Source organism: Canis lupus, chromosome 17, assembly GCF_011100685.1.
Source record: "Canis lupus familiaris isolate Mischka breed German Shepherd chromosome 17, alternate assembly UU_Cfam_GSD_1.0, whole genome shotgun sequence".
Classification (NCBI taxonomy): domain Eukaryota; kingdom Metazoa; phylum Chordata; class Mammalia; order Carnivora; family Canidae; genus Canis; species Canis lupus.
This window is the reverse complement of record NC_049238.1, coordinates 47,228,186-47,241,962: the sequence shown is the minus strand read 5'-3', so window position 1 is coordinate 47,241,962 and position 13,777 is coordinate 47,228,186. Positions and strand designations below refer to the sequence as shown.

General features: G+C 37.0%; 1 protein-coding gene across 2 annotated transcripts in view; it reads right to left on the bottom strand.

The window, feature by feature from the left end:
* Positions 1–875: 875 nt before the first annotated feature.
* The window catches only part of LRRTM4 (leucine rich repeat transmembrane neuronal 4), a 706,237-nt gene continuing 693,335 nt past the window's right edge, over positions 876–13,777 (bottom strand). Inside the window, exon 4 of one of the 2 annotated variants that reach the window (XM_038561617.1) lies at positions 876–2,909. In XM_038561617.1, coding sequence (XP_038417545.1) covers positions 2,685–2,909 — 225 coding nt within the window. In that variant the 3' untranslated portion in view covers positions 876–2,684. The remainder of the gene's footprint in view (positions 2,910–13,777) is intronic. The other variant, XM_038561618.1, reaches the window with a different exon arrangement.

Here is a 13,777-nt window from a genome sequence, read left to right as displayed (position 1 = left end):
AAGGATTAATAATCTATTTTTTTTCAATGCTGTTTTCTCTGAAAACCAACATGACCCCTCACATAATATAAAAAGCCTAGATTTTTCAACTAGTGACTTTTTGATGCCTACTCAAGCAAATTTTGTTTTTGTTTGTTTGATTTATTTTTGTCTAATTATCAAAAGATTTCCAAAGCTCAGTGTAAACTTTTTCTAGCATTTGTAAGTGAAAGTTTTCACATTCAGAGGGCATAGAATCTTCTTAATGCTACCCATTTCACTAGCTGTTCACTTACTTAATTCATGTTAAACTTGAAGTAATTATTGGCCAAGTATGACAGTTTTATTTTTTTTTAGTATGACAGTTTTAAATAACATGAAGATTGTCATCGATTTAGGACTCTTTTTTTTTTTTTTTTTTTTTTTTTTTTGCCTATTAGAAACAGAAACAAACAGAAAACTTAAGCCAACTTTGATGAAAATTTTTCAGGTATGACCTCCAATAAATCACCTAAGATGGGGTGGGGTGGTAGATGGGCTACATGAGTGATGTTAGATAAACAGACAAGGTGGGAAGAGTTAGAGAATCCTTATAATTCAGGCAAACACTCCAAAATGTTCTGCTACAATCTGTTGAATAATTCTGAAAAGAAAAATCACAATGCCAAAGAATTTAACTTCTAAACTCATAGTCAATTCATTCTACTTGAAGGGTTAGGAAACATATCTAGATATAATCCAGACTGTAAATGTTAACAGGGAAGTTACCAGCATCTGACAGCAAGAGCCCTGTGCTCCAAAGTGCAAAAAACTTCCTTTGGTTGAATTTTCTTTAATATGACAAATATTTTTAGCAATTAAAATAGAATTTAACTTCAAGCACTATTTAAAACAGTGGTAAACTGGAATTACTTTGAGAAGAAAAAAAAAAAACCATGCTCAATACTCTATGCTAGTTTACTTTGATATGGAAGTATTCACAAGGCTCTTTAATTATTACTTTAGTAGAATTTGCAATTAAATGAATGCCAGCTATCAATTTAGTTCTTAAGAAATCCCACTAATATCACTGTATATTAGCACTTTTCAGAATGCAAAACCTGACCTAATAAAAGATGACAAAAATTTTATAATTACATTTTGTTTTAAAAATAGGACTAGGCAAATTAGACCACTAGCTAGATCAAGATAATGCCCATTGTCAATCAGAGAGAATTGCTGACATATGGCATCAAAGCTCTAAGGAAGTCCAGTGAAAATCCTTCAACCGATATGTGTATAATTATCGCCTTTGTTTAAAAAATGGGTGATCATTATGCTTCTTTCAGATTGTGATAATTTCTATAGTTTTCTTCTTCTAAAAGATTGCATAACCTCTAACCCTTTTATAGATACTACTCTTTTTTCCTCATATTGTTATATAATTTTTGAGTTACATCATATGTTTCGAAAAAGAAATCTGTGTAAGGAGTTAATGCATATGCCACACCTCAAACTTTTCTACACCTTGTAGGGTCTCCCCACCTAATCGTAGAACACACAGAAGCCATTTGGTAGATACCAACCGACACAGGCTAGAAGGATTTCACAACAAAGAGATAAAGCACTCAACATTAAGTGGGCTGTGGTATACCAACCACAAAATAATATATTTATTTTTCCAACATTTTCTCTTATTGAAAAAAAAACTACACAAAAAGCTAATTGATAATTAATTTAAAAAGCAATGTTATACATTATCCTGTGTTTAGAAATTTGTCACCTTGGCAGTTTCATTCATTGACCACATGGCCATTGTTTTTCATATGCCCATGTCCAAATGAGAAGATTTCTGCTGGTCTTTCCAACTGGAAGTCTGCACAGATCCCATTCAGAAGTCTTACACAGTGAAAACTCACAGTGAGGGTGAGGACTGCCAGTAGGAAAAAAAAAGAAAGTCAAGACTCTTCACACTGTGTACATCGTGTGTCTTGAAGGATCATTCACCCAGATTTTACAGGATTTTCATTCTAGTAGTTTTGTCAAACTCTGTGGTCAACTTTGTTCTTTGTGGTCTGTAGTAAAGCAGATTTTCTTTTGGTACAACATAAGCTTTAATGCCCATATTTAGAATTGGAAACAGAATCACTTGACCGGCGGAGGGGGGGGGGGGCAGGGGGGCGAAAGTGAAAATAAACCAAACCAAATAGGAAACAAACAAACAAACAAACAAACAAACAGCATTTTAGAGGGAAAGTGAAATAAAGCAATTGAAATCAAGTCTGAGAGTCACACACAGCTAACAAGGAAAACTGATTTGTTCCCCCAACTTCCCCCCAACCCCAGGTCCCCACCCCCCACCCCTCCTGTGGTTCTCCAGCCCAGGAACCATGCAGTGTAGAAAAAGCAAATATACAAACAAACCTATTGTGTGGCTAGGGTGAAATCTATTTTTATAAGAACTCGACACTTCCACTATTTACATCCAGGAGGATTTTTGCTTGTTTTAGGTTTTGAAGCAAAGACAGGTCTATGGTTCTCCTGGTTACGTTGCAGGTGCATCCGCTACCCTCTCTCGGCAGGATCAGTGTCGTCCTTCCTTTGCTCCCCGTCCTAAGCGTTTGAACAGGATGGATGCGCGGCTGGGGACACCCATTCATTCTCCTCGAAGGTGAAGCCCTCTGTCCCCGCGCCCGGGTCCCCCCGTGAGGCCTGGGCTTTCGCAGTTAGTTTGCTATTCTTTCCAGGTAAATGGCCGGCGCCGCCGACCTGGCGATGGTGGCGATGAAGCCGTGGTCGCGCCCGAGCTCCAGGCTGGGGGCCTCGTCCTGCTCCGGGGACACCGCTTCGTAGCCCTTGTGGACGCGCAGCGGCTGGTGCGCCTGGCAGTAGCCCATCCCGGGCGGGTCGTAGCTGTAATAGGGCAGGGGCTTCACGTGGTGCGGGATCTGCTGCGGGGAAGACAAAGTCCCGTTAGGAAAATGCATGGGCAAGGTCAGAAGAGGACGCTCCTAGCACTCTACTCTGAGCTCCCTCCTGCCGTCCGAGGGCATCCACGGCCCATCCGCTGTTAATATCCAGCAGACAACACCAGCACCGTTAGTATTGATCTCGGTATTGTTTTGCCCAGATAAGCTTCTATACGGTTTTATGTACAAAGTGTGTGTTATGTAGGTTTATAGACTTTGTATGCGCGCCTCTTATGTAGCTGTGTGCCTACATCTATATGCACTTTGTATAAAAGGGTGTAGATACGTCTTTACATTTTATATAAAGTGGGTGTATATATATATATACACATATATGTACGAATATGTATACGTATAGAGATGCACTTTGTATGTAAAATCACAAAAATGTTCCCATGCTCAGTCCTATCATCTATCTCTCTATTGCCATAAAGTTAAAAACAACCTAAGTTCCCATCAACGGGGGAGTTTAACATAGATTGGGTAAATCCATACACTTGTAGACAGACAATACAATGTTTAGGGAGTATCCATCTGTTATAATAAGGCGAGACAGGATATGAAGAGAAAACAATGTAAAAAGAATGTACTGGTATGAGCCATTTTGTGTAAATACAGATGTAAACGTAAGTGGAGTTGTTACTTTTAAAATATCTTTATATATAATTGAAATCTCTATTGTGAGCCTGTATGTTTTTTGCTTAAAACGTAAAAAAATAAGCACAATTTCCTAGAAATTATTTCTGACAATTCTATAACAAAAAAAACTTTAGAATCATGAAAGCGAGCATATCTTTGTATTCATAATATGTAATATTATTCATTTCAAGCTAACAAGCCAAATATGTGTCTAATATTAGAATAATATACCTGAGTAATTGTCTATTGAAATCCCTTTAATAGGAAAAGCTAGAGATATTAAAATTATAGTTTTTTTTTTTTAATTTCTTTTTAGAGATAGTGAGAGCAAGGGAGGAGTGGCTGAGGAAGAGGGAGACAGAGTCTTAAGTAGACTCCGTGCTTAGCGCAGAGCTCTCAACTCAGGGCACGATCTCATGACCCTGAGATTATGACCCGAGCCGAAATGAAGAGTTGGATGCTTAACCAACCGAGCCACCCAGGTGCCCCAAAATAGTTATTTTGATTCTGTGCAGCTTTTTATTAAACCACAAATTTCTGATAAAAAATGTGGCATAAGCTTAGAGAAAGGAGAATGAGGATTGCTTAATTCTTGATATCACACTAGAGCATTTCTCATAACCCATTATATCCAATCTGACACTCCAGTCCAACCCGCTGCTGTCATTGGCTATATGATGCCAGGCTGGGGTTCTACAAACCACACTGCTGCTTGACCTTCTGCTCCCTCTTAGACTTGAACAGTGGGGCCACTAGAGAGAAATGGCGAGACTAGAGGAGATGGAGGGAACTGCTCCCATGATGGGCTCCCTCTCTGTTTTGTCCTGCTCCAGGGAACTACCTCAACGAGGCTCCTTCTATACTGGCTATAGCAGTGCCTTCCCACAACAGTGGGCCATTCCAGTTTGTAGTCTTCCTAACATTTGATCCCATCATGTCCTCCTCAGAGTCTCCAGCACCAAGGAAACGTGAAGTGCATCTCCACAAAGCTCCTCTTTCAAGCTCGTAATTTTACAATTCCAACTTTGTTTAGTCCCTTAGTCCCACAGGTGGTTGGGGTGGCAGTTACTATCTGAGGTTGCTTTCTGCTGCACTATGGCACTTTTAGCCTTTGCATGAACTTAGCTAACAACTGTACTTTTTTTTAAAGGTTTTATTTACTTATTGAGTGTGTGTGTGTGTGTGTGTGTGTGTGTGTGCTTGTGCACACAAGCAGGAGAAAGGGGCAGAGGCAGAGGGAGAGTGAATCTCAAGCAAACTCCCTGCTGATCAGGGAGCCTGCCTGAGGGCTCTATCCAATGACCTGTGGTCATGATCTGAGCAAAAATTAAGAGTCAGATGCTCAACCAACTGAGCCACCCAGGCACCCCAATAACTCTGTATTTAATTAGCAATTCCTGTAAAATGCTTTGTTAATATAACTGTTAGGTTACCTGTCTCCTGATTATACTGTATCTGACTTTCTATAGGTTAAACTTCACAAATCAAGCTGTTATAATTTTATAATCTGTTGTGAAGTTAATCCCCAAAGTTCTTATAGGTTAACTATTCTGTAGGAAGTTAACCAGTCTTATGTCTAACTTGACAACCTTATTTTGAGAATCCATCCCTCCTATTACTATATAAATTCCTCAATCGTTCTTCAAACTAAGTCTTGTGTTTTCTTTCTGATATCCTCATTAATGTGTTCAGCAAAATTTTACTGAACACAAATTCCTTATCTGTTTTCATGAGAATTGTGTTTTTAAACACCTCTATGCTTATAATGGTAAAAGTCACCTCCTCACATTTTTAAAGAAATAGATTAAAGCAATGTTTTCTATGATAGATCACAACTCATTAGTATTAAAAAATCAATGTAATGAATCCAGATAAACTAGAATTTATTGAATTGATTTAACTAGAATAGAAAGTATTAGTGTATTATGAGTAAGGGTAAGTTGCTTCATAAAAGTTTTGTTTCAAATTTGTGCCTGTTCATGAGTGTGTGTCTACTGAATCATCTTGTGACTTTTTTTTTTAAACTGGGAATCATGATAAAAGATGCTTCTAAAAATACTCAAAGCACATAGATTGCAGTTTATTTTAATGTGATTAACAATAACTGGATAAATTCCCATCCTTTCTTTACTATTCTATTTTTTCTAACTCATATAATTCAGGTTTTCTTAGTCAGTGAGAAAATTAAGCCAATACATATTTCTTTATTTTTTGGATGAGACATTTTGCTTCTAATGGAAGGCAAGCACTATTTTCAGCAAGTATTAAAAAGTAGTAAAGGAAAAATAATTTCTCATCAAACAAGATGTTGATAAAATCTGGAATACACAACTCTGATCTCAAAAAAATCTGAATAAAAGCACTAGGTCAGAATTGTGATTGGAAAAGAGATGTTTTGGACATCAGCCATTAATTTCTGTGCTGACAGTGAGAACAAGCAACAAATTATAGGACAATATGGTTGAATTACTAGATAATTAATATAAAGTTAGATCTTCTCTGAATGTGTGGTGGTTCTTTTCCTTTTTTCTTACTCATATAGACTTCTCCCTATAATGAGTACAGGCCCAGACATGAAATGTTTGTCAGCAAGTTCTATTTTAGGCCACCTCATAGGATTTTGCTGTGTGTCAGATAGGTAGAGATAACTGTGATTAGTGTCATGGGTCACCACAACTCTGAAAAAGCATAAAAATGCAACCACTTTGTTGTGACATTTCAGCAGAAAGAATTTTATGAAGACCTCCTTAAGAGTTACATAGTCCATTCTTACTTTTTTATTGTTAATAGGTAAAATAGTATAACTCTAGAACACACACAAAAAAATCACCAAATTATTTCCTTTTTTTTTTTTTTTTTTTACCAAATTATTTCCAACGACAGCAACATTCACTGGAAATAGAATATTTGTGGCATACTTTTGAATAAAGTAATGACTCATTGTCTCCAAATTAACCAAATTACCAAAAGACATCAAAACAAACATTAAACAGGCATTCTGGTTTTGTCCACTGTCTTGTAGCACCATGGATAGCTGTCCTCTGGTCACTGCAATAAGAAGATGCTCTAACTACAAACATGGATGAGCCATAAATGCAAAGTGATACAGAGTCTCACAGACCCTTCTAAAACCAGATTAACCTACAGATGAAAACCATTAGCTCTTTTGTGAACATTGTTGAATTTTCAATGTAAAGTCCCAAAAGTTGAACTAAAGTGTTGGGAAAGAACAATTTCATATCTAAGAAACTATGGCATTTATCTTCAGCTAAAGTTGTTTCAAATGTCAAGGGACCTGTATTAAGTGTAGAACGTCAGGTTTATATAGTCCATCATCTCTGAACTCAGAAAATTTGTTTGCTATGACAGTTGGACCGGTTTATTTTTTTACTTCAGTGAACAAGGGCTCCTGCCATTTTCTCTATTGTATTTGAGGCAGGCTTAGGACCTCCAGCAGGATAAAAAACATTGTAAAACTCCCTCCTGCACAGGAGCCCAATAGCAGGAATTCAAAAGCTGTGTGAATTGGCAAGCTCTGAAAGGATATCTGAGATGTTTGCTCATTTACTCTTAAAGTCTATTCTGTGGGGCCCTGTGTAATCAACTGATTTTGTGATTCCTGAGAAGCTAAGAGACTGAGGTCTTGTACTTTATAGTAATAATGTACAGTACATTAACCACCTGGGTCCCTGTGTGTATCATTGTTTCCCTTCCAGCAGTCAAAACAAAGTATCCTTAAGTTCCCTTTAATGTGTATTTGATATTTTTGTAAATGTGTTCTTAGAGATTTTCCAAACGGCCCCTGTGTTCTATCAGCTCTCTGACGGACCTCATTCTGTGGCACAGCACAACAACACTACTTAAAGATGGCTTCATTCATATGCTTGACTGCTCATTGATTGCTTTGGAAGCTGCACTTTATTTACAGATAATAGATGTGGTGCATGGAATGAAGGAATCTCATTGGGGAAATATAATATACCAAAATCCTGTCATTTGCTTCTCTCAAGAATATGAACACTTCAACTCAAATTGAATTTAAAGTTTTATAGAAGCACTGAAACTTCTATAAAGGCATATTTCATAACTAAATCTGAGGTAGGTTACAAAGAGGAAAGTCGTTATTACTAATTATAAGTCACTTTAATCTTGCTGAGTTTTCTGAGAATCCTCTGAAAATAGGGATAATAATGACATCTCAGTTGCTTCTATAAATTTCAGAGAACTCTGAAAAGTACTCCTTGTTTCTCAAGAAAGGAGGAATACACTGAGAAGACATATAACCACTATAGTTTTACTCAACACTGACAGTGTCTCTCCTGGAAATGTTCCCTGTCTTTTGTCTTACAGTTTCTGTTTGAGAGATGCAAGGACACGAAGGGTCACAGAGTGGTTCATTAACAGAGGCTCTCAATCCTACTTCGTGCACTCAGAAGCTTAGATACCTTAGTGGATGTTCTGGTTTTCTGAAAATGTCATTTATACCTTTGCCTAGAATATGGTTTTCTTCCAACACGCTGGAGGGAGTATAAAAGGACACATTCCTCTCAATTACAGTGGCTCACAGAGTGAATGATTCAAAGAGTGAAGTGAACGAAAGAGAATGTGTTTAAATCTTAGGAGGAAGGGCAAAAGTATAGTGGGATATGCAGAGCTTCAAAAATCTACAAATTGATTCAGATCCTATAATTTTACATCCATAATAATTACATTTAAAATGAGAAATGAATGTGTCTGTGTAGTTAATGTGAGAGTAATGTGAAACGGACTCTTGATATATGTGATCATGAAAGGCTTTTGAAGTTCAGTTTTGTTATAAGCATGAAATTCCAATATCGTTACCCTCTTTTCTCAAAGGTATTAGCATTAGTTATAAGTAGTTTAATAGCCTGATCATTTTTAAATTACCATGCACTATCATTAGTCTTATTTATTAACTTTTCATGAACATTGTTCACATTTCAGTATGAGTTCTTTCAATTGAAGTCATAAAAAGTTGATTTTCAATTTCCTAAATGACATTTGGTCTCTAATTTTCTGAATTAAAGGGTAGTGTCTGACTACTCAGACCATTTAAAAAGTACCATCCTACAAAATCTAGATGAGGAATTCAATATAGTTGAATTGCTTAATGGAAATGGACACTTGGTTTATTGGAAATAAAATAGATTAAAAATGAAGGGCAATGGCTCAGTGAGTATATAGCTTAGCCATTATTCTATTCACTATATTAGTCCGTGACAAGAATTGACAGACTAAGAAAATGTAAACAAATTTGGTTAGAGGTTTTTTTCAGGAATTGTGATCAAAGCTGACAGAACCTCAGCCCATTTAAGCTAGTTGGATAAAAGGGAGACTTAATTGACTTACTCATAGACTCTAGGAAAGGATTTAGGAAATAAACAGAGGAGGAAGGATACCACTGGGTCTCAAGAACAACTGACACCAAGAACACAAATGTCACCAGGGCCCTCTAAGTCAATCATGCCTGATAATCTCTACACATTGTATTCACATCCTGATTGCCAAATGGCTGCCTTCATCTGATTGAACACATGGCAGCAACAGCTCCAAAATTTTGCATGTAACCATCCATAGTAGATGCACAAATGACCATAGTTCTTTCTAGCTCCTCTCATCAAAATGTAGTATGTATTTCTCCTTGCCTTAAACACTGGCTGATTTTGTGATTTTCTTTGCCCAGGACAGCCTGGCGACAGCAATGCTGCATGTGTCCCAAGGTTCGTAGGATCCTGGCCAAGTTAGCCACCACCATGTGAACAAGCCCAGGCTAGACCACTGGAGAATGGAAGGCTCTGTGAGCTGTGACATTGACAGTTCCTACAAACCTGGTGTCATCTTTCATTTCTCAATTGAGAGAATTAAAATAACAATCACCCTTTCATAAATTTTGCCTAAATGTTAAGGTTTTGAATATCTAAAGGCACATTCAAAAAGGAGACTCAATGTAAATAATGAATCTAATCAATTCATCAGATTACATTATTTAATCCTGTTCTACAATAAAACATTCTTATTCATTGTTTTTATTTTATTTTATTTTTCTTTAGAGATTTTATCTATTCACTGTAGAGAGAATGAGAGAGCATGCTTAGGAGCCCATGAGCAGAGAGAGGGGCAGAAGGGGAGGGAGTAGGAAAGGAAGAGAATCTCAAGCAGACTTTGTGCTGACCCTAAGATGGATATCACAACCTGAGATCCTGACCTGAGCCAAAACCAAGAGTTGGAAGCTCAACTGACTGAGCACCCAGGCTCCCATCTTATTCATTATTTTTAAATGCAGGCTTGCTTCTTAATTAGAAGACATCAATTATCTAAGTATTAGTTTCCACTAATCAAAAAGTAAAACTATTACTTCACCTTATATTACATATAAAACATTTACTACAAAGCTTATTTTAAAGCAAAGTCTTGAAACGTACCTTGAACTCAAGGTCAAAATGGAAATCTGAGCCTTGATTGTTCTCTTCCAGGCTAGCACTCAAATGGACAATGTTTTTTATTTAATAGATGTTTGTTAATATTTCCACCACTAAATAAAAAACTCTTGGACATTCCTATAACACAGAGTAGAGAGGAGAATGAATTAAAAGAAAAATGTACCAGCATACGATTCAATGAAACTGGAGGGAAAGCTGGTTTAGACTGGGAAAAGGTCCTCTGCCGGACTATGGTACACTCACTTATCTTTGAGTGTCTGGGATTGGTGAGGTAGGAAGAAAAATCAGGGTCTGGGGGCAATCCCTGGCCATGAGTAAAATCAGGAGAACATCAGAGGTTGAGAATGAGGAAAATAAGCCTCACTTTCAGGATTCATATTGTGGAATATGAAGTAGAGCAAGGGTATGCCTGTACCAGAAAATTTATCTTCTATTTAAGGAAATGGTGAGTTCTTCAGGTGACGAAAGTAAAACAAAACTTCTATGTCTGCCATTTTATTTCTTTTATTCAGCTGCCTTTACCATTAGCCGCTCCCCAAGACCTTGCCATCAGTTGGTTCACTAATTAAGCAAAGCCTATTTCCTTAAAAAAGAGGCCCATGTAATCTCTGACATCCTAACATGATCAGTATACATACAAAGACTTTATGCCATAAGTAGTAACTATGATAGAGAAGAATCTCCAGAAGTGAGATTCAAGAATTCAAGAGAAGATGATAAATCCAAGTGATTAGTGACAAGGTCAAGATTTACTAAAAATGCATGAAACTAGAAACAATTGAAAATCCATTCTTGTTGAACCTCAACATCTCAACATTGCTTGGCTGCATGATAGATATTCACGTTATTTGTTGAATGAAAGAACAATAACAATCTTTCTCACACTTTGTTTTAAAGATTAAGTGAGTGATAATTGTGAAAAAATCTAAAATAATCTATTAGTATTTGTCACAAACATTCATTATATTTATTGATCTTTGTTTTTGAAAATCTCTAAAGAAAAACAAAAAGACAATGGTGCAAATTGATAACTATTCTACTTCCATTTTGTTTATGGGCTGAAGTGTGTACAAAGTAGCTCTAGCTTGCAAAATATACAATACTAAACACATGGCATTTGGCTTCTTATCTTGACGGGACTCTTCAGGCCATTTTAAACTTAAGTTCTGACAAAAGTTGCTTGCGAGCATTTGCTTTTATTGTTCTGTTCTTATTTAAAGACAGGGATGTGTACTATTTGTGCACTCATGGTTGTCCAAATTTTAACTTTTAAGTCAGTCATGGGATAACAGAACAGAACATCCACTTACATCTTTATTGCTCTCCTACCAGGCCGCCTTGTTTGTGAGGTGTCCAGAGAGTTGATTAAGTTAACAAATGAGGTACTAGCTGTTCTTTGAAGTTGGCTTTGACTCCATTAACTGGAAAGCTTATTACATTACCAGCACTCTCAGTGTTCAGTGAGGTTTTGGGCTAATGAGCTGGATTAATTAGCTAGTATTAACTTCTAAAGGCTTTCCTTCTTGTTCTGGCCTCTGAATTTGAAAGAGTAAGAACTCCCTAATAGTGCACGACAAGCAAACATCCCATTGACGTGAAATCTATATAAATACCTCAATAAAACATAGAGACAACACAATTTCAAAACTCACATCTTTCCCCTCTGAAAAAAACTGTGGAACTATCAATGATATACAATGATGCGCAGAAGACGTGTCTTGCCTGAAACAAATGACAGTGATCACTACTTGAGCCCAATCTACTACTGGAAACTTAAAAACAAAACCAAACAAAAGAAAACAAACAAAACCCAAACTTATCAGCACATGTAACAGATTCAATGTAAGATTTACTTTGCAATCTCAGAAATTTAGAAGGGGAGATAAACCAGAAGCAGCAGGAATGCCAACACCAGGAAGGTCTGAGCAGTGGCATTAGAGATGTTTTCCTCCTAGGTTCATTTTCAACTTCTCCACAATGTTCAGAGTAGCTTACTTCTAGTTTCCAAATGAGTTTTTGTAGTATTCTGTACAGTTTTTTTTTTAAATTTTTATTTATTTATGATAGTCACACACACACACACACAGAGAGAGAGAGAGAGAGAGAGAGAGGCAGAGACACAGGCAGAGGGAGAAGCAGGCTCCATGTACCGAGAGCCCGACGTGGGATTTGATCCTGGGTCTCCAGGATCATGCCGTGGGCCAAAGGCAGGCGCCAAACCGCTGCACCACCCAGGGATCCCCTGTACAGTTCTTTGTATAAAATTCTTAATAGTGTCCTTAACTTGTTTTATGGAAGAGTATGTATCTTGTCTAGTCCAAAAGTGACTGATCTGTTCGGCTTTTGAAGATACACTACCTTTGTGATCCTCCCCAAACATGCAATTCGATAGTACAGTGGGTTTTCAGTAAAAGCTAGAAATGTTTTAAAAATGTAAAAATAAAATGAAATGAAATCTTATATAAGGAAGGTGATTGAATTTCTTGAATTCATGTATCTTTTCATCCCAAAGTAAAAGTTTAGAACCAAATGACAATTACAGAAGGAATAAAATCCCAGAAGGACATGCACCTTGATTGTTGGATGAGTAACCTGATTCTAATAGAGTTTAAATAGAACTTCTTGGGAGACTGACTGATACTAATGAAAAGAGACATGGCAATATATATTTAATTACAAAAATAGGAGGAGCCCATTTAGAAAATACAATTAAAATTGTTATTCTGATTGAATATATATACATATGTATATATATATATATATTTAGAACAACATGGCAGAATGATGATAAATAATATTGGCCTCATATTTTAATAAAATGTGTTAAGCTCTAGGCTTCTGCCTGTATCTCTGCCACAGAGTATATGCTATTAAGGAGTAATTATATATAGTGAATTTGCCATGATAGTACACTTATTTATGTATCTATTCATCCACATAGCAAATATTTATCACTGAGGTTAGCTAACTTTTTCAGGGAAGGGCCAGTAGTAAATATTTTAGTCTTGTACCCATGTAGTCTCTATCACAACTAGTAAACAACTCTACCATTGTAACAGGAAAGTAGGCTTAGGTAAAATGATAACGAGTGAGTGTGGCTCTGTTCCAATAATAATTGATTTACAAACACTGAAGTTTGAATTTCATGTCACTTTCAGATGTCAGAAAACATCTTCTTTTGATTTTTTTTTAACCAGTTAAAAAATAAAAACTATTTAGCTTGGGGCTAATTTACCAAGCTAGGCATTATGGCAGGTGCCAGGTAAGTGAAGAAGAGTAGCATAAAGGTGCCTACTGAAAGAACTCCTCAGAACTGATAGAACAAGATAGACCTGATTGTAATTCTCTATATTTGAAACTGCATAATCCAGATCAGCGAAGAGAGGGAGGAAAAGCACTCCCAGCTGGTGGGCACTGCAGGTTTTCTTGTGAAGATCCAGGTCTTCCACTCTGGAAAAAAGCTCTCAGTGGATCCCAGACAAAGAGCTGGACCCATACAACTTCGATACTTAGAAGTCAGACTTGAACCTCCAGGTGGGAGTTCTGAAGTCACCATTCAGGTCATTTAGATCAAACATGTTCTGGAAGAATAAACGCCCAATGACCTTTCAGTGAAGATCTTAAGCAACACTCAAGCCCATGAACCTGCCCCTGGATATATGACAGCTTATAATGCGAGACCCGAGGGAACTTTAGTGCTTTTGTAAAAGAGGGTAAGTTCACGGGGCATGTAACCATAAACAGTTTTTG